The following is a 21,506-nucleotide window of genomic DNA, read 5'->3' as shown; positions in this document are numbered from 1 at the left end:
GTGTAAAATCCTCACGGTTTTGCTTTTAATTTTTACTTCCAATAGATAAAAACTGGTCCATAGTCACGCCATGTTACAAAAGTATACGGCTCGCTATAACCATACAGCTCTGATACTTTTTGTGATTCCAACAAGTCCTGCACCTGTGTGACATCACATGACCAGGGACCGGTTTCTATCCATAGGACGTTAACAATGAAACTTCCTGTTGAATAACATTGAAAACTGAGGAAATGATACAGAAAATGTATTGCAAAATTGTATAACTTTAAAATGCACAGATAATATATGCTAAAAGTGGACAACCCCATTAAATCTTCAGATGTGAATAGGAATGAGGCAATTAATGTGTTTTGTCATCCTGCCTGTGATGTCATTACATATAGAGCTACTCACGGGATAGTTGCGGCCAGTATGGCTGCACAGGCTGGGCTAACCCCACAAGTAAACACTTAGTGTAAAATAAGACCAGCGGACACAAGAAGCTTAAAAGCAAGATTCATGTTGTCTTGTTGAGATTTACATTGAGCGGTAAGACAGAATACACTCGCTTCTATTTCTTATTGTGCAAACATCAGGTTGGAGAAGAGACAGAGGTTCCGAGCTAATAAAACAAAATGTCAGAGCCGATAAGAGACACAAAATACTTCACCAGTGCAGGAACTTGCATCAGTCAATACTTGACTTGGAGGAACATAATGAAGATTATCCTGTCATGGTCGCCAGCAGTCAGTCAGGGCCTGGCATAGACTTGTATGACTGTGCAGCTGTCCCGCTGAACCAGGAACCTTGGGCTTCATTGTTAAATGGTAAATCTAAGTCAAATATTCTCGATTTTAAAAGTTAATTTCCTATGACTGCTATTAAGGTCACTGATACAACCTCCATTATACCCCCACTTAAATACCGTAAGCCACAGAGACCCTGCACTGGTGCTACTATGTAACCCGTAATATAGGCTTTCTAGTTTCATTCCTTTTTTTTTTTCTTTAATATACATGGATATGGCTGAGTGCATGCCGCTATGTGTATCATCTTTATGAGGCTCAGGTAAGGTTCTTGACATAAAGACAGTAGACAAACATCAGATCCAGACCCTTCAACATATTACAGTAAACACTAAAGTAGTTTCTTAATTTTTCTTTTTTAAATGAGACATTAATGAAAGTAACCTGTGGGGGAAGGGTGCAAGAGCGATGATTAAACCAAGTATAAAAGAGCAATGCCGTGCTCTCTCGAAATTACTGAATGTGAATCAAAGCCTTTGTGAGTTCCATTAGTGCTGTAAACTATGATAGGCTGTCCTAAAGCAGGGCCGCTCACCGATCTTGTGTACGAGGGGCCTTCAACTGTATAACAGATGTGTCGACAAACTGCGGAAATTTTATTCATCATCTTGAAAAAGTTATGACACTCCTACATAGAGTAAACATCCTTACAGGTCTCATCTTCAGCCCATTGCACACAAGCAAGTTTGGTCTGACAAACTGGCATCTGGCTATGAGATTTCTTGGACTGAAGCTAGAATCACTAAATGACATTCTGAATTCAGGTCAGTGATTCTATGTTCTAGGTACATCCTGCAAGTGCACATGGAAAACTGACTGCGCTCAGAGATGTATTGATCAATACAAGATTGTTGCAGGTCTATCACCAGACACCAAAGTGTTACACTAGGGCTGTGACTGCTTCACAGTTCACCAAGTATAATTACAGCTTAGCTTCCATGGCAATCCATAAACAGGCCATGTGATGAAAGTTATAATGTCACCTCAGATAGCTGATTGATAGGGGACCCCCTAAAAAAAAGGTGATCCTTAAATGAATCCCAGAATATCTTTTAATATCCTCAGTACATGGTGCGAGAATGAATAAATGCAGCCTAAGTAATAATTGACCTAGCAGCATTTAAGATGTAGGAGGCACATGTACCACATAACCTTGGCAGGACTCTTCATTATAAGAGAATTGAATGCTTGTTCAGCTGAGAGAGCTGCAGGTTCCCGCTGTCCAAGTAGACAGATTGGTTTAAGCACTAAAAGTGTGGCACAAAATACAACAAAAAAAAAAATAAAATGAAGCAGTCAGACATCCCTCCACTCAAACTATGCATCCCAAGCTTCTGATCCAATAAAAGGTTTAAAAACCGTTAATTTCTTTTGTGCTTCTAAAGTAAAATAAATGCATACAGAAGCACAGACATCAGCCCTCCCCTCTTGGGTAATAAATACTGCAGAAGCTTACTTCTTTCAAGTCAAAAACACAGTGTAACAGCCAAAGCGCTGACATCCTCAATTAATAAAATTAAAATAAAAAAAAAACACACAATATAAAGTCTGTGCAAGAATATCCAATAGAGAGCACAGACTCCACCAGCCAATGTCCCAACTGTGCTCCCTGTGTATAGCAGTCGGGAGTGTCAACAAATGTGTTCTCAGAAAAAGGAGTGACAAAAATTAAAAAAAAACAAAACAAAACATCTCAACATAAAAGTTACTGCCAAAAGAAAACACTCTTGCTGGTGAAAAGGAGTCCACTCTCCATGTGGCTGGCCACCATGTTGTATTGGTCGGTTTGTGGAAATAGTCAGCAGCCAATGGCGAGAGTCTTAGAAGAAGGTGGAAATTAATTCATATTAGAATTTTTGAGACTGTAAAAACGTGGGGAGAGTAGGAGGGGAGGAATCCAGGGCACTTCCAACTTCTCCCATCCGTGCTCTGGGATTTGGCAATAGCTGCATCGTGGTTACTGCCTTCGATCTTCTGCCTCTGACCTGGAGAATGCCATCACTACGTCCTCAGCACCTACAATTAAAAAAAAAAAAAAAAAAAAAAAAGAAGAGAAGATCAGTGAAGAGAACAGATACTTGACCATGAAAGTGGTTATGATCAGGATCTGTCACCAACCCTTACTGTTTACATCCTCTAAGAGACACTTTTCCAGTTCTGACACAGATGGGCAGTACAAGACTATCTACTAACAGTGACGGCTAAAAAATTTAGCAGAGTAACATCTATAAAAGGGAAGTTTCCAGTCCAAGGGAGTTACAGATTTATGTACCAACGTAGGAGTCAAAATTTAAGAATGCAGCAATATGTTTATTCACAGCAAGTCTCTTCTGTAAAGAAGAATATGTCCCCAAAATATTCATCTTGTCATTAGGCTTCCTGTCATGCTTGATGTGAGAGAGGGCTGCCTCGCAAGACAGCTAAGAGGCAAAGTTTTCCTTATCCCACCCAGAAAAATCTATTTGCAGATTTAATTCCCAGAATCTACCAGTGGAGTATCGATAGGTGGAAGAGGAGACCCCTATTAGCAGAGCATACTTTCTTCCTTAAATACCAAAAAATAGTGCTACTTGCTTTCTAGCACAGATAGTTCTGCTCCATGTGAATGGAGAAATCGGGATCGGCATGCTGTTTTATCGACTTAAGCTAGATAGATCCCACTCATGTGCTAGTGGAATAGGGCTTTGGCACATGATGATGTTTGGCCGGTTTTGTCGTTTATGACCACAGATATTTTCTTGCGATCAATCCAATAAAAACACAAGCTGACCTTGGAGGCAATGAGAGTTTATTATCGACGTACTGCTCACACATACGTAAAAGCACACCACAGTTATGGCTTCACTATGTGAATTGCTTTTAGTTTTGGAATCCACATAAGTTCCTCTCCACCATAAACAGATTGCTGGGGCACAGTGCATGCGGTGTATGCTGGTTGGTGGGTAGAGTACCAGGGTTACTCTTCAGTTCCACTAAATCAAATATCCTGCATTATTAAACTCTTTAGGGTCAAAATTCGGATTTGGAGAATTTAAGAGCAAATGGTCTAATGTCACAAATGGTTAAATCCTGATCAATATGACATCCATATTACTCTGCCACATATTAAGGTAGGATAAATAAAATGTAATTTTCATATTAAGACACATAATAAATGTCCAAACATATTTTCTTGACTGAATAGGAGAAGTAAGATACACATTATATTAAAGAATTGCACAGCTACTTTGCGGCTCAGAATTGAGTCGTGCATGCAATGACAGCTGAAGGGATGTGCCAAGAACCAGTGCTTTAATAATCCCCCACCCCCCAGCACAATCCTACTGGGAGCTGCCTCCCTTACCAGCAGAGCGAGTCCACCGCTCTCTCCAGTTACCATGGTGATAGGACAGATAAGCTGCGAGGGCACGGAAAAGCTGCAGGTTGACGTTCAGATACCTAATGAGCACAGAACATTACAGAATTCTGTGGATTTAGACACCTTCTACAGAGGTGCTACAGTGACACAAGGATGGAATATCTCCAGAAACGGTACACTTACATCTGGCATAGACATACACTTTAGAAGGGTTTCCATTAGGCGCACAATATAATATATATATATATATATATATATATATATATATATATATATATATATATATATATATATATATATATATATATATATATATATACACACACCAAAAAATGGTGGCACTCCAAGTTCAGTGAAAAAGGAATTCGTTTATTCTTGAAGGTTGAGCGCCCGATTTTTCCTTAACTGGTGTACAAACATACACACACCTAGCCATATTTGTAACTTAATTTACTCCTCCTGAAATAACATGCAGTGGAGCAGCTGCCTTGTGGTGACCTAGGGATCTTCTTTTGTTGATACACGAATATAAAGGCTAAAACTATTCTAACACGGCAACAATGAGGAAAAAGGTGAAAGGAAACAAACATGTGGACACTGATACATCTGGTGCAATTTAACTTTTTGGCACTTGATGCAATCTGCCTCAATATTTAAAGGGAACCTGTCATCAGCAATTGGTCAAATAAACCACTACCAGTATATTGTCAAGCAGTGTAATACATTCTAGTTTTTTGTTTCTTTCATGACCCAGTATGTTGGCATCATCCAGAAAATCAACTTTGAAGGGTGTTGTAAATTGGTTGTATGAAGTCAAGGAGGAGAATAGTTCAACAATTAAGTTAAGGTGGGGAGCTCTGAACGCCTCCTCCTCTGTGATTGACATCATGCATCAGACTTCAGGAGATCTGGCTAGTGAAGTCTCTGGATGCAGTACCATCAGTTACCATGAAGGGGGCTTCCTGAGGCAGAGAGAGCTTGACTTCATTGTTAAAATCTCTGCCTCCTTGACTTTATACAACCAATTTACATCTCACTTCAAAGTAGGTTTTCTGGATGATGCCACCACAATGGATCATAAAAGGGAAAAAATAGAAGGTGTTGCACTGTTTGACAATGTACCGGTAGTGGTTTATTAGCTCAATTTCTGCTGACGGGTTCCCTTTAAATACATCCTACAGTATCTTCCCTAGGAAAGATCTCCTACTGCCCATATTGACCAGTGGTAAGCAACGCTATTTCTACATACTCAGCTGCAAACGTCAACCTACTGAAAATATATTGCACTGGGGCTGCAAGTAAAAGCTGGCCAAAAACCATCATAAAGCCCTGCAACATTGAAGGGCACCTACCACCACGATAGCCCAAAAAGGGCTATCCTTACGTCCCATTCATCCACCTACCACCCCTTCTACCTTTATAGGTAGAATTGTGGTGGTAGGTCCCCTTTAAAGGGAACCTACCACCACAATTCTACCTATAAAGGTAGATTGAGTGGTAGGTGGATGAATGGGACGTGATGAGAGCCCTTTTTTGGGCTAATCCTCACGTCCCGGCTAGCTTTTAGAAAACTTTAATCCTGGGACATGTCAATTTTTTTAAACAGCTACTGGGGCGTGGAGTAGCCGGACATGAGGCTACAAGTCGCGGCTACTCCACGCCCCAGTAGCCCCTTCTCCTACCATTTAATCTTCGGCGCGCAGCTCTTCGGAACATGCTAAGAACGCCGCTGATGCCGGGGGACTCAGACATGGTTAAATGGTAGGAGTAGTAAACAGGCTACTGGGCTACATGTCCGGCTACTCCACGCCCCAGTAGCCGTTTAAAAAAAAATGTACATATACCAGGATTAAAGTTTTCTAAAAGATAGCCGGAACATGAGGAATAGCCCAAAATAGGGCTCTCTTCGCGTCCCATTCATCCACCTACCACCCAATCTACCTTTATAGGTAGAATCGTGGTGGTAGGTTCCCTTTAATGGATATCAATTTTAACTGCTCACACAAAATTGTATAGAACTCAATGCAATTATCAATAAGACTCAGTAGCACTACTATAGTGCAATCTTATAGGCAGAACAGAGGCAGTGCAGATTTTAGAGGACTTAGCAAGTGACAAGTTCTCCTACACACCAGCCACCTACACCAGAACCATCATCTGCTCATTTACTGAAATACAGTATATAGTATTAGCAATCAGATCCTGCAGGGTTAAAGTACTCTGGAGGGTCTGAAATAAAGGTAAAGTAAAAAAAAAAAAAATGTAAAAAAAAAAAAAAAAAAAAAAATTATATATATATATATATATATATATATATATATATATATATATATATATATATATTATTCCCGACCATGAACACTAATGGAAAATAGCGCTCAAATGTCCGAGTCACCCCTTTCCGCCCCATTTTTCCCATCCCTGACTATTTGAATAAAAAAATGATCAAACAGTAATATAGGTCCCAAACTGATATACATTGATAAGCCAGCACGTACCACAAAAAATAACACCAAAGTGTGAAAAAGTTATTGGCCACAGAATTTGTCAAAAAGGCAAATATTTTCTATGTACAAAATACTTACATTTCTAAAAATTTATTAAAACCTATATCAATTTGGTATCCCTGTGATCGTAGCGACCCAAAGTATAAAGAGATAGTGTCATTTGGAGCGTGGGATAAAACCCTTAAATAAAGAGCCCAAAGGAAAACGCTACATATGTTTTTTTGGTCAATATTACTGCACTTGGAATTTTTTCGCAGCTTTCCAGTATATTGCATGGAATATAAAATTGTGCCACTGAAAAGTATAATTTGTCCCGCAAATAACAAACACTGACACATCTCTGTTTACGTAAAAATAAAAAAGTTATTGCTTTTGGAATGAGAAGAGCAAAAACCGAACACAAAAACAAAAAAGCGCCGAGTCCTGGAAAGGTTAATACCGGTAATTATAAAATTATATATTTTTTATTATGTGAATAAGCCTGTTACCCCTCCCCTCTCCTCCTCCTGTTCATGTCTGTGTAACGTATAGTAAAGCATTGCTAGTGCTGCCTGTGAGAGAGACAGACACCAGCTACACAAATAGTGTATAGGAGTAACAGCATGTCAGGCTGCAGGGGGCGCCAGCACCAGGAGTGTCACATCCCTATACAGGCTGTGAGTTATGTGTATAGGAGCATCTCATACACACACAGGCTGCAGAGGGCACCAGCACCAGGAGTGTCACATCATTATACAGGCTGTCAGCCATGTATATAGGAGTATCTCATACACACAGGCTGCAGGGGGCGCCAGCACCAGGAAGCACCTAGAGGAGCCATTACACCTCACATCATCATACAGGTGTAATGGTGGGGGGTGTGGCTGTGCCTCCCATTCATGAATAAGCTGAACAGCTGAATATGATAATGGCTCATTGGACCCATCTTAGGTTATTTATATACACAGCTTAAAGGAGGGTGAATGCTCTCAAATGGCTGTTTATGAAAATATATTTACTTTTGGGTGGTTAAGCTCTACGGCACAGAGGTACAGGGAATGTATGAAGATGGCTCATGGGCTGAGTCCTCTTCATACAAAGGTGGGGTTGTTGCATATTGCAGCAAACCCCCACCGCTAATAACTGCGGTCGGTGCTTGCACCGATTGCGGCTATTAACCCTTTCATTGCCACTGGCAAAGTCGCCGGCGCATTTTAAAGACGGGCGCCGGCATCTTTATTACGATCGCCGCGTCCCCGAACGTCTTCGGGGGGGTGGGGGAGGGAGGCGGCGATCAGTTATTTATCACTTATTTATCACAAAGTGCCAACATAGAAATTTAATTAGTGATTTATAGTCCCTTCTCTGTCTCAGTTTTCGTTGATACCACCACCTGAGGACACCAAAAAAGCAGAAAATAGTCCCAGGTCGAGCTGTCACTTTAAAATAGCTCTGCGCACAGCAAGTCCTGGGCTGTCTGGGACTGCAGGAAGATACCTGGAGTCATCTCTGGTGATGGCCTGAGTGCCCACGGAAAGGGCTCTGAGTGCCACCTCTGGCACCAGTGCCATAGGTTAGCCATCACTGCCCTAGATGGTCTAAGAATTAGTAAAAAGAAAAAAAAAAAAAAGTTTAAAAAATAAAAAAAAATGTACAAAATATTAATTCAAATCACACTCCTTTCACTAGAACTGATATAAAACATAATAAACAGTAAAAAAAAAATCACAGACACATTAGGTATCGCCGTGTCCCTAAATGCCCGGTCAAAATATAAAAACGGTTACGGCCGGGGTGACCTCCGAGACAGGAAAAGGCGCCTAAATGTCCGAAATGCGACTTTTACACCTTTTTACATCACATAAAAAAGGGAATAAAAAATGATCAAAATGTCGCACCTCAAAATGGTAGCAATGCAAACGTAGGCTCATTTCGCAAAAAATGACACCTCACACAGCTCCGTGCGCCAAAGTATGAAAAAGTTATTAGCTTCAGAAGATGGCAAAAAATTTTTTTCTTTTTTGTACACATTCGTTTAATTTTTGAAAATGTATGAAAACACAATAAAACCTATATAAATTTGGTATCACCGCGATCGCACCAAGCCAAAGAATAAAGCTGAGGTGTTATTTTGAGTGCACAGTCAAAGTCGTAAAATCTGAGCCCACAAGAACGTGACGGGTTTTTTTTAAAAAAAAATTTCCACATTTGGAATTTTTTTTTCAGCTTCGCAGTACACGGCATGTTAAAATAAATAACATTACGGGAAAGTAAAATTTGTTACGCACAAAATAAGTTCTCACACAGGTCTGTACACAGCGAGAAATGAGCGAAAAAACCCTGCGTCCATAAGGGGGGACACATACAGCATAACCACAGTAACGTTATAACCAGTTCTCAGCTACAGATGTCTCCATAAGCCTATTTATGCAAAGTGGACCTCCACTTCAATTAAAAATTAAATAAATTAAAATTGAAAAAATACAAAAGTTTAGCATTCTAAAATAAATTTTTTTAAAATAGCCGCGGAGAAAGCCTCGGCGAAACAAGTGGCAGGGTGTATCTCCCCCTTTTCCGGTCTGAATTTCCTTTATAATGATTTGACACATGTACTATTATTATTAGCAGGCACTAAACTGTTTGTATTGCATTTCTTCGATTCACCTAGGAATAGCTTCCATTGGAGGTGGGTTTCACCCAATTGTGGGCTACACTTTTTTCATATTTTATTCATCTTTTCAATTATTTTGAATTGGCTCTCCATCTCTATTTTGTGCAGTAAATTATAAATATGTATGTATGAGTTCCAAAAATGTTACAGATACAGGCAGTCCTCGGGTTACATACAAGATAGGGTCTGTAGGTTTGTTCTTAAGTTGAGTTTGTATGTAAGTCGGAACTGCATATGTTATTATTGTAATCCCAGCCAGAACTTTTTTGGCCTCTGTGAAAATTGGATTTTAAAAATGTTGGGTTGTCATAAGAATCAATATTAACACTTAGGCTTCATTGCAGACACATTTGATAACTGTTACAGCTGTTTATTGTAGCCTCGAACTAAAGTACACTAAATTACAAATATCCAGAGGTCCGTTTGTAACTATGGGTCGTATGTAAGTCGAGTGTTCTTAAGTAGGGGACCGCCTGTATCAGATTTGTGTACACATCCATCCTTAAAAGACACACTGCAGAAACATTTAAAAAACAGGGGACCCCAAGTCCACCAGAGCTGCCCTAGTGAATATGAAATCCCTTAGATGTCAATGCAGGATTCCCAGCAATTATCTTCAACCACTCTAATCCGTTGTGTCCTGTCAACGATGTACAGGAGATGCTAATTCTGTAGGGATTTTTTTTTATTGGTAGTCGCAAGTATCAAAGCCTGAGGGTCTCAAAAAATTATTTTCTGACTACATATTCTGTTGATGTTGGAATCTTTCCAACTCCTATGATGTAAGGAGATAGGCTAGACACTTTGGCGGTAAAAGCATTCAAGAGCTGAAGAGGGCCTTTCCTTTGTAACCACCTAGTAGTATACATTTGTCAGCTAGGTGATGACTGGTGCCTCCTTGTGTTTGGAGGCAGTAAACCAGACAAAATCTTGCAAGTAAAAATTAACCCAAGGTCCGATCAAGGAGGATTATTAATAAGGGGTAAAGCTCGGCATGGAAATCCCTTAGAGCTATCTAATCCTATCATATACTTATAGGTCGTCTTCGGGCATCTTGTGAACAAGTGATAAATTACAAGCCTGCAGGAGCATGCTGGGAGTTGTGGTTCTAGAGCAGCCGCAGGACTAAAATTCAGCTAATCATCATGCAAAAATCACTGAATGATAATGAACCTTTAAAATGAAAATAATAAAAGTTCCTATAGACTTCCACCATCTGTAGAGCTCTATATAAATCATTTTCTAGGCTGAAGGGTCCCTTTAAAGGAAATCTACCATCAAAATCAAGCATGGATAAACCAGGGGCACTTACTCGAAGCAGATCCTGGACTAGACTGTGAAAATCCTCTCAGATTGCTTATCCATGCCCACCTTCCTTCTAAAAATCTACTGTTTTGATGCTAATTAGCTGGCTTTACAAACAGTGTACACACTGTCTTACCCTTCCCCTGATCCTACAGTGCAGTGAGACGGATGGGAGAAGAAGCAGAGGAAGATCCGAAGTGTGGAAGGTGAGTAAAGAGTTGCTTTTTAATGGCTTCTACTGGTATGCATAACAATAACTGGGGGCTTCTGGAGGGCAATACTGTAATAAATGTGGCTGCTTGAGAGTATATTATTTATAAGGAGGGGAGCTACTGAACTTTGTGTTAACTGATAAAAGAGGCTTCTAACCTTTAATATGTAGAATAGAAGCACCCATTATTCATATAATGTGGGCACTGTTGACTACATATTCATTGGCGAGTCCCAGCTTTCTGACACTGGGGAGCACATTTCTCTCTTGAATCCGTTGATAGTCTTGAGATTTTATTGTACCCTGCACAGAGTCAAGACACCCTGTGCCAGATGCGAGTGACCCTGTAACCACTGAGGTTTTCTTTCATTTAACTAGGGGTACCAGCAATTTTGTCAACAAATGTAGATAGTGTATGTGTGCACATATCTGAGGTTATATATGCATATGTATATTCTGAAGTATAATGGGCGGGATGAGTTGCAGCAGCGAGGGTTTTGGTTTATGGGGTACCGTTCCTAAGTTCACATCAGGGCCCATTGGAGTCTTGTTATGTTACTGCTATTCATGGATATGTTGATGTTGCCATGGAGACTTTAGATAGACTTGAGCAGCGCAGTCAGCTAGGATTTTTTTTAATCATACCTGACTTCCGCCATTGAACTCGGCGCCAGGATACCACATGTAAGGCAGCGCTTGCAGTTAATTACAATGTGTCTAGAGGAATCAGCCCTGGCGTTCTAATTGTACCATCTTAATTAAACTCACCGCAGCAGAATTCACAGGCATACAAGTCCCAGACATCCGCGATCTAATGGTGTACAGACTGTCTCCTATCAGATTTGTTTTAAATTGCAGGCTACAACGATTGCCAAATCATTAACACATGATTCTCCCCGGATAGCTTGGGAAATTATAAAATATCAAGAGTGAATGTACAGTAGCATCAGCCTGTGATTTACAGCAGGGGGAAGGATGAGAGCTATGATTTGGTTGCAGCTGTAATTAAGTATATATTGGAGATATATAGTTTCACTCTATAAAACATTAAAATTCAAGTACAAGCATAATCCCTTCAGTCTTGTGTGTCAGCAGAAAAAAATCCCTAAGGCAAGATGACAGAAGCGATGAGTGAGTTATACGATTGCTGGAGGTAGAGGGTGCTACAGTGGCACCTAGTGGAGAGACGGCAAAACACAGCATGAAAATATGACTGCACCATTGCCAACCTCCTGTCAGCCAAACCAGAGCACATTCAGACATTAATTGTTTGTCCGCCATTGTGGGAGTTGTATATATCAGAGGGGCCACAGGTTTCTACCATTATTTAAAAAAAAAACAAAAAAAAACAGCAGAATTAGTGCATGTTCACAAGTGTTGTTTTTAAAAGTTTGTTCCCAGAAACTTCCTGCAATAATTAAAACACTTTTAAATCAGCCAAATGCATGATAACAACAAAAAAATGCATCCAAAAAACATCACATGAGAACACACCCCTCGAAAACTTATAAGGTGCTACAGCCCAGAAAATTTTCACAATTTTAGCAGCACACTTCTCCGGCCCTGTAAAGAGTTTACAATTACTTTAGTGCTACAACTGCAATATGTCACAAGCCAACTACCTTCCACTTTAAAATACCGAACAGCACCACTATTTCATAAAAGTGATGAGTGTAAATTAGATCAACATGTCTAGCAAGTTGTACTAAATGTATTATGCCACTTTGCTTCCTGCAAGAAGATGGAATGCAACCATTTATTTGGAAGAATTTTGGTGTTATCTATGAGCCAATGCTAAAGATACCATCACTCTCAGGTAATATCCTGCCTCTATGATGATACCTACAGTATTGTTTTCTTAGGGCACATTCACATGGCCTTCTGCGGGACGTACATGTGGCCGCAAATTTACGCATGTAAATTTAGACAATAGCGGCGCCGCGCAGATACGGTGCCACGATCCGGCCCGCACACCGCAAAAAGATATAGCATGCTCTATCTTTTGGCGTGTGTGTGGCCGTACGCCGCTATTCTCTATGGAGGGAAGAGGGGTCACCTCCTCCTCCTCTCCAGCACACGGCGGGCATACCGCGTGTGAATGTACCCTTACAATGGACAACAGCTTCATGATAAAAACACATTGGAGGATATTTATGACTGCTCGTATTCTGGTAATCCTTCTGGCGTATAATTCAATTATAACATGCACCAGACTATAGTAAATTCACCGGCCAGGGAGTCCGGCACCGTACATCCAATTAAAAAGCCATAGAAGTGGCGTAGTGTACAAAGTCACAATTCCCTGGTCATGTGTGACATATTTCTTGGTGAAAACCTCCCCTATAAAGTATGAGTTGAATATCAAAATTCTTTATTCCATTAGGATGACTGCCAGGATTACAAGCATCTAATGACACTCAGGGGTCATTTACCAAGCAAAAGTCTGATCATGATACAGAGTGGATTGGTTGTGGAGGTCGATTAAGGTCAAACATAATGGACAGCTGTACCATATCATCGCTGCATTTCTCATTGCATCTGCGCTCAGACAGATGCTGCCAGGAGAACATGGAAAATATATAGACACTGGAGGATGTGGACATATGAAATATAACAGCAGAATAAGGGTGCATTAACGCCACACGTTTTGTAAACGCAGTGTTTACAGCAATGTAATTAGGCAAATCTCTTCTCAGCTGTTGTGATGTGCTTGAAAATACATGATTTAACACCACATGTATATGCACCCTGAGTGCCTGTCACACATCGGCTCCAATGTAATTGTAATAGAAGAGATAAAGTGAATATATGGTACACCTCTAAGATTTGGTCCCAATTTGGTCCCAATTATTTGCCAGATTTATCATTAGGCAGGATTTTGAGCAGTTGTCTATGTGTTAGACTGGCAGGTTTCCACCAGTTGGATTTATAGTCCGGTGTATGTGCAGAGTCAAATGCCTTCTGATGTGACTATCAGCAGTGTGTGCTCTATGCGAATAGACTGCACCAGTGACACACATGTTTAACATCTGCTCAATTTCTGCCTTTTTGCAATGTTTTTGCACAGGAAATTCTCAGATACCTCAAACATAAAATTGAGCAGAAACTTCCCCCTGTAGTAGCAATGGACCCACATACACCACCTCCAATGTGGGTTGCGATTACATTTGCTCAGTTGATAAATGTGGCGTTGTTGCACATTCTGTGGTGTATTTTTTCCGCCATTGCGTGACTTTAAAGTTGTGTTTTTTCCTCACTAAAAACCTGCAAAAACAATGTTTGCACAAAAATTTGCGACAATTATACGCCAAGAATCTACATAGGACTAAAGATAAAGCTCCCCCATAGAGCAAGTGTGGAATTCACTAGCAGAGCGCTTTTGCAAGTTTATTACCCTGTAAACGGATAAGACAAAGGACAAGGACAGTAAAGTGGTCTAGCCAGTAAAGTATAAAAAGGACCCAGCAAGACTCAATTGGGGCATATAACAATTTTTTTTTTGCCACAGAAAAAGGCGCAAAAAGTCTTTTGAGTCTTATTCTTTATTTGCAAGGGTCATGGTGACAGTAGGGCAACCGGCTCAGACAGATTTACTTACTCTCACACAAGTTTAAAACGTAAAAGGAACCCCCTAAAACACCTAATTTGTACATCAAATTGTTCATGTACAGTACAATGGAAAACAGCTCCAACTATGGACTGCAAAGAAAAAGCCATATGTTCTGTACGAAAATGATATTCTACAATACTATGCAGACAATAAAATAGTCCACTAAATCATATTGATTTTTAACAAGCCAATTATTGTACAGAGGGAAAAATTCTACTTATCTAGCATTTCATAGTGGAATTTACCCTTTTCATAGAGCAATTTACACAACAGGGAACTTCTCTGCAAGCACAATGGAAAATTGATCTTGCACCTTGTGGGAGGTGCACGGATTTTAAAATGAGTTAACATTCAGATACGCAGAGTGCAGGCAAAGCTCAACCAAAATAGCCATCATAATGTTAGGGTGATGGCAGACGTGCCGTCTTGAATGCGTTTGTAAACGCAAACCAAGCCGCAGCCACCGGTGCAAAAAAATGGCGGCTCGTTCCTGATCGCAGGCATAGAAACGCCGATGCGATCAGGCAGCCAAGATGGCATGTCTGCCATCACCCTTCTCCCACCAGCTTCTCCCACAAGCCGAAGTGCTGGAAAACGACAAACCTCATCATCAGTTTGACCGATGGTAGATGTCCAGCATTAGATGCCCATTTCTTGATGTAATGATTCGAACACTTTTTAGTGTATAAGGAAATGGCATATTAGCTCAAAAAGGAACTTTATAAAATGAGCTGGAAGCGCTCAGGTTGAAGTCACCTGAGCGTCTCCGGGCTTCCCAGAGTTATCATATATTCCACCCCCTCTTGCTCTAAGACGTCACCAGACTGCCCCTAGCTCCTCGGGATCTACACTAAAAACTGTTCCAATTAGTGCATAAAGAAACGGTCATCTAACAGTCAAACTGATGTCCTTAAATAATTTAACCAATATTTAGACCAAATCATCAAAAGACCCCCAAATCCTCTGTGTGCACTCAAACATCTAAGAAGATTCCAAGGTGGTGAGTGCCATTTCTTTTCCTCCTCCTATGCCTATCGGTGCATACTAACAAAAAAAACTAACATGGTGTTAGAGCAAGGGAGACGATGGACAAGAAGTGCAGGACATCACAAAAGACAAAAACAACTGCCGTTTCACGCTAAGGTGCGCTTCATCTGGTAGGTTTGTGTGTAAAACACATGCAACAAACAAACATACTGGATGAAGTGCACCTTAGTGTGAAACGGATGTCGTTTTTGTCTTTTGTGATGTCCTGCACTTCTTGTCCACCGTCTCCCTTGCTTTAACAGAACCATGTTAGTTTTTTTTGTGAGTTTGCACCGATAAACATCTAAGAAGATTCCAAGGTGGTGAGTGCCATTTCTTTTCCTCCTCCTATGCCTGCGTTCACACATGTTTTTCTGCAAAAGTCAAATAGAGTACCACGGAAATCCTAAGGATAGTTTGATTGTCAATACCCCCATTTGTCGCCATATATTTATGTATTCTGGAAAAGCTTGACATGTTTGAAGTAGTAGCCAATTCACATGCAACTCTTTTCTGCTACTCTGTGTGCACTAGTTTGGCTTGCTGTTGGTAGTGTCATTTATTGCATATGATAAAGATCGTCAAAGCACAAAAGACTTTTCATTCATGGATATGATTCGGGCAGGAGCACTGAGCAGTCAGTGAAGACAATTGTACAAAAGAAGACATTGGGGGGACACTTTTCTGCCGCAAAAGACTTGAAATAATCAAAAGGTCTTGAAAACTACCAGGCATTGTAATAAAGGAGAAAAAGGGGGAAGCAGCTACCGGCAGATTTAAGAATGGTCACTGGTTGGGACCATGGCTATCTCACACACCGCTTTCATACCCAGAGAAAAAGCTGGCAGATTGTTTAAATCTACTAAGCCTGTGGGCGCTCTTAACAGAGGGAATCCCTGGGAAGAAACTTTTACCTAAACACAAAGTGGCCAGAATTGTATGGAAGGAAGCCACCCAGATTTGTCCCTGTACTAATACCCCGTCGGAGACTCCTCTTTGGCATAATGATGGCTTACCACAGCTACAACAACTTCCTGACAAAGAATGGTGGAGCTCCATAGGAGTCTGTACTTTAGGAGCGCTCTATGAGAATAATGTTTTCATCTCTTTTGACCAACAGAGATAAATTTCAGCTACAGAGAACACATTTTTATAAATATCTGCAGTTGAGGCACGCAGTACAGACGCAATTCCTCAGTCCCCTTGTTACTATCTCCTCATACCCGCTTATTGGAGTCGTAAGATCTCAAGGCCCAGGAGGCATAATTTCTACCATATATTCTCACCTTATTGATAGCAAAGCCACTAAGATGCAACTTCCAGTGATCCAGAAATGGAAGACTCTTATCCGAGAATTAGATGACGAGTTACTTAAAGAGGTGTTGGAATCCCATCTATGTTTCTCCAGCTGTTAATAATAAACTCACCCAGTTGTACATAATACACCAGAGCTATCTAACTCCCCTCAGATTGTTTAAAATGCGAAGACTTGCATCTCCTCAATGCTTAAGATGCTCACACACCTCGCTGATTTTTGGCATATGTATTGGGCTTGCCTATGTATTTAAACCTTTTGGACCTCGGTAGTGAGTGTAGTATCCCAAGTTGCGAATAAACCTGTTCGCAAAACCCCACTGGTATGTCTTTTTGGTGTTGTAGATGATGAACTCTGGACACATCATGAGAAAGTTTTTTTACGAGAAACACTATTCTTGGCTAGGAAAGCTATTGCCCTAAGATGGATGGGTGACTCTAATCCCTCTCTTACACAATGGCTACAGCTAGTAAACCAGATCCCATATGCGAAGGTGATATATAAAAAGAGTGGTTGTATAGCGAAATTTGATAAGGTGTGGCGGAACTGGTGTGACTCCTCACTCACATCACTTAATCCAGAAGATATTTTGTCTCGAGGGAATAGAATCTGAATCACAATACCAAACCTGATAGATAAAACTTTCGTCATGGTAATCCCAACTAATACCGCTTTATAATCCGGGTGGGAAAATGCCCACCAGGTAAAGTCAAAATAATTTTATGTTCTTTTATTGTTATATAGATTTGATCTATGTATAGGATGTTTACTTTATATAATGTGTAATATCTTCTCTCGCTTGCACGCGAGACCAGTGAAATCTTATATTGTTTTATGCATATTTCTCAATAAAACAGTTTAAAAAAACGAATGGTCACTGGTCAATACCATAAATCTACACTAGGGATGGCCTAGTGTGGAAATGTACACCTGTACAGCCGCCCAGCTAAGTGCATCAGGGGGCCGGAGCCTCCTGATGCACCTGGCAGCGCCAAAGCACCACATATGGTAAATCACCACCAGTGGGGGAGATTTATCTAGACTTGTACACCAGTTTTTTGGCGTAAAAGCCCTGAACTACCGGAAGTGCCATAAATTGTCATTATTTCCCAGTTTGTGCCACCTCCACAGCAGGATTGGTGTAAAGGGGTTGCAGGCATCAGCGGAGTTACTACCCTGAGTCCGCGCACTTGTTACTGCATAATTGTGCACCAGACAGGGCCTGGCGTAGAATTGTACGCCGGTACACTGAATAAATTAAATGGTTGGAGACTACTAAAGTCTCTGGTGATGCCGGTGGGGCAGGGACCTCATCATACACCAGCACACAAGATAAAATGTTGCCAAATCAAGATAATATTTGCAAGTAGGCGATAATGCAGGTTCCAGTACATTTACCAAAATCATTTACAGTGGCGTGCACTGTAAGAACTGGAAAAGTTAAGAGATGTTAGTAACAAATGACAGTGGAAGGAAAGGTGAAGAGTCTCCTCCCATCTTTAACCTTAGCTTACACCTACCTTGATCAATTGAGTGCTGAGGCAGCTGACTAAGCTGGCTATTAACCACTCCGGCGTACGACCGCAGGAAGGCCTCTTCACTAGGTGTCAACTACATGAAAAAAACAAAAAAAAAAACAAAGGGTAAATCAAAATAAACAAATAAAGGTTACATAAGTGACTCTAGTTAATAATGTAAACAGGGTCCATTCACAAAAAGAAATACTTACATTAGAGCCCATCTTCCGCAGCATGAGCAAGACCCGCACTTTCTGCTGAACATACATCTCTTCAGACGGAGCCTTCCCGGGGGCCCCCTCACGGTTCATACCCCCTGCCCTGCTTCCTGAAGGAGAGATAATAGGACGGGTGATCTTCACATATGTGGTTTGACAAAAGTCAGCAATAGCATTCTGATTTAACTATTGGCAGGTATAGCCTCCAGGTGACATATGGAAAAATAGTATACAGTAGTGGTTTAGCTGTGCCCCATAAATCCTACAGCAAATCAGTTCAGCAAAGAGCAAGTCACCTTCTAGAGATGCTCTCTTAAAGGGATATGCTTCAATAGAGTTTCCTCTTCTGTTTTTAGTAACCAAAACTAGAGTTTTAAACCTCATGCACACAACGGTATCTGTATATACAGGTGTATTTTGACCGTAAATACGGATGAGCATGTATGACACCAAATCCATACTGTATCAGCATAAAATACGGTGGCCTGGCAGATGACGGATGGCTGACTATTGGCTGCTGACATAATGCACCTCCCACTGGTTCTGGATACTGCACATGTATACGTCAGCATACGATGCACAACCGTATGCAGCGTGTATGCATCCATATTTAATACATTCCCATAAACTTCTATGGGGCAAACAGAATGGGAATACATGAGAAAATAGGACACGCTCTATATTTTTATACGGCTCACTTATGGTACGGTGGGAAATACGGCTATGAAAATGGTTGGCTGTATTGCTCACTAAAACGAACAGAGCCATATGCTACCCGTATATACGGCCGTTTTCATACGTCTGTGTGAATGCAGCCTTTATGAGCAAACACAGTTTCTGGTTACACTGCATATGCTAGCCCTGGGTAGGAAGAGTGCAAAACCATGCATACACAGACTCTCCTGCAGGAGAGACTTTACAACCCACCCTCAAATACTTAAAGGACATCTACCACCAGGATGAAGGATTGTAAACCAAAGACACGGACATTCAGGTTTGTGTCCCCTCTGGCAGTATCTGGTCTTCTTTAAAGAGGACCTTTCTCCTGTAAAAATGGCACTAGCAGCTGCTTACTAAAGTAAGAAGCTCTCAGCGCTACAACAGATGTAGTAGTGTTACACTGCTAGCTTTAGCGGAACCCTCCCAATATAAATGCCGGATTGCACTCAAAGCGATTCAGCGTATACATGAGGGGGCGGGACTAGGAGGCGGTGACTGCCATATCAAGCCTGGCAGTCACTGACGGCACATGGTGTAGGAGGGGCTATCCGGGGGAGAAGCACGGTCTCGGACCGGACACTCAATGCGTCGGGTCGCTTTGAGCGTTCTTATTCTACAGCGTGCAAGTGTTATCGGAGGTTTCTGATTAAGGCTAGCAGTGTAACACTGCTACATCTGTTGTGGCACTAGGAGCTGCTTACTTTAGTAAAGAAGATCAGATCCTACCAGAGGAAGCATACACCAGTAGGTTAACGTGCTGGGATTATAATTGTTGATCCTGGTGGTAGATGTACTTTAAAAAAAAACTAGTGTTGGATGCATGCAGAAGTCTTCAGGTGTAAGACGAACACAGGCACTGGAATACCTTGCAAGTACACATGGATGTGTAAGGTTTAGGTTTAATTGCTTAGTAACCATTCATTTAGTTTTAATGAATGTACAGGCAGTCCCCGGGTTACATACAAGATAGGGTCTGGAGGTTTGTTCTTAAGTTGAATTTGTATGCAAGTCGAAACTGTATATTTTATAATGGAAGTTCTAGACAATTTTTTTTCTTTTGCCCCAGTGACAATTGGAGTTTCAAAATTTTTGGTGTAATTGGACCAAGAATTATCAATAAAGCTTCATTACAGGCATCTTACTTACAGCTGATCATTGCAGTCTGGGACTATAGTAAAGCATCCAGAGAGCTTCACCAGAGGTCACAGTGGGCAGAGGGGTCCGTCTGTAACTATGGGTTGTCTGTAAGTCGGGTGTCCTTAAGTAGGGGACCGCCTGTAGGGGACTGCCTGTACATTTTCAGACATTACAACAATAAATGTCAACACTATTTAGGCTACATTCACATTGCGATTTTGCCCTCCATTGTAATGATACATCAGAAGAATTCCTGATATATAATCGTGATTTTGCCATCCTTACAACACAGTGCTGCAAATCCAGTGGGGTACCTCCAACCGATTCTGCTCCACCATCCTGAAAGCCAAAGGAGGTGGAGTGAACTCTTTGTTTGGAAAGTTACATGACTGGGGAAGAACCAACAGTGTATGCTCATACAGGGGCATCCTTCCCCATGCCCTTTAATGGCCTTTCATTAGCATATACACTTCTTTTTCCAAAAGTAAGCAGAATGAAAAGGTTTTTTTTTTTTTTTTTAAACACTATGCGTTGTCCTTTTGGGATCTGAAAAAGCTGGATCTGAAGTCCATTACCATGGATAAAGACTTTTGAGTGTAGCAGGCCTTACAACCAAGGAACTAAAACTAATATTAGTTGCAGTGATTTATATGATGTGCTGTAGATGTAACACGTACCTCTTTATGAAAGATCTTGTAACCAGTAGAATGGAATGTATATGACCCTGAAAAATAGATAAAAACATGGTAAATCATATCTGTTGGTAAGCTCTGTAAAATGGCCATGGTAATAACCTTGTCTTAGCTGGTGAATCATTTCGGCACTTTATAAAACTTTATTTCACGTTACCTAGCCTCCTGCCAGCATTACGGCGAGTCTTTTTTGGGCAGCATTTTGAACAGGCAGGGGTAGCATGGTGTTGAGTAGAGGAAGAATACATCAAGGAGACTGAGACGAAGGCTGCAGCTGACAACCCCCTCCCCTTCGAAACTCTCCACACACTGCTGGCAGATGTGAAATAAAGTTTTATAAAGAACTAAAAAAAAAAAAAAAAAAAAAAAAAAAAAAGGTATAATTCAATGAATCAGCTTTGACTGGAGTGTTTCTTTAACCATAACAACATGTGGGGTAGTATTACGTCACA

At 40.8% G+C, this 21,506-nt stretch overlaps 1 protein-coding gene across 2 annotated transcripts in view; it reads right to left on the bottom strand.

Annotated features, from left to right (window-relative positions):
* Window positions 1–486: 486 nt before the first annotated feature.
* Window positions 487–21,506, bottom strand: part of CTNNBIP1 (catenin beta interacting protein 1) — a 28,712-nt gene continuing 7,692 nt past the window's right edge. For both annotated transcript variants that reach the window (XM_072156502.1, XM_072156503.1), the window contains exons 2-5: window positions 21,040–21,086; window positions 18,500–18,615; window positions 18,291–18,381; window positions 487–2,804 (exon numbers count right to left, since the gene is read on the bottom strand). In XM_072156502.1, the coding sequence (XP_072012603.1) occupies window positions 2,746–2,804; window positions 18,291–18,381; window positions 18,500–18,598 (249 nt within the window). In that variant the 5' untranslated portion in view covers window positions 18,599–18,615; window positions 21,040–21,086 and the 3' untranslated portion in view covers window positions 487–2,745. The remainder of the gene's footprint in view (window positions 2,805–18,290; window positions 18,382–18,499; window positions 18,616–21,039; window positions 21,087–21,506) is intronic.

This window comes from Engystomops pustulosus, chromosome 6 (assembly GCF_040894005.1).
Source record: "Engystomops pustulosus chromosome 6, aEngPut4.maternal, whole genome shotgun sequence".
In the NCBI taxonomy this organism is placed as follows: domain Eukaryota; kingdom Metazoa; phylum Chordata; class Amphibia; order Anura; family Leptodactylidae; genus Engystomops; species Engystomops pustulosus.
The sequence above is the reverse complement of the archived record's forward strand: the minus strand, read 5'-3'. Positions and strand labels throughout refer to the sequence as shown.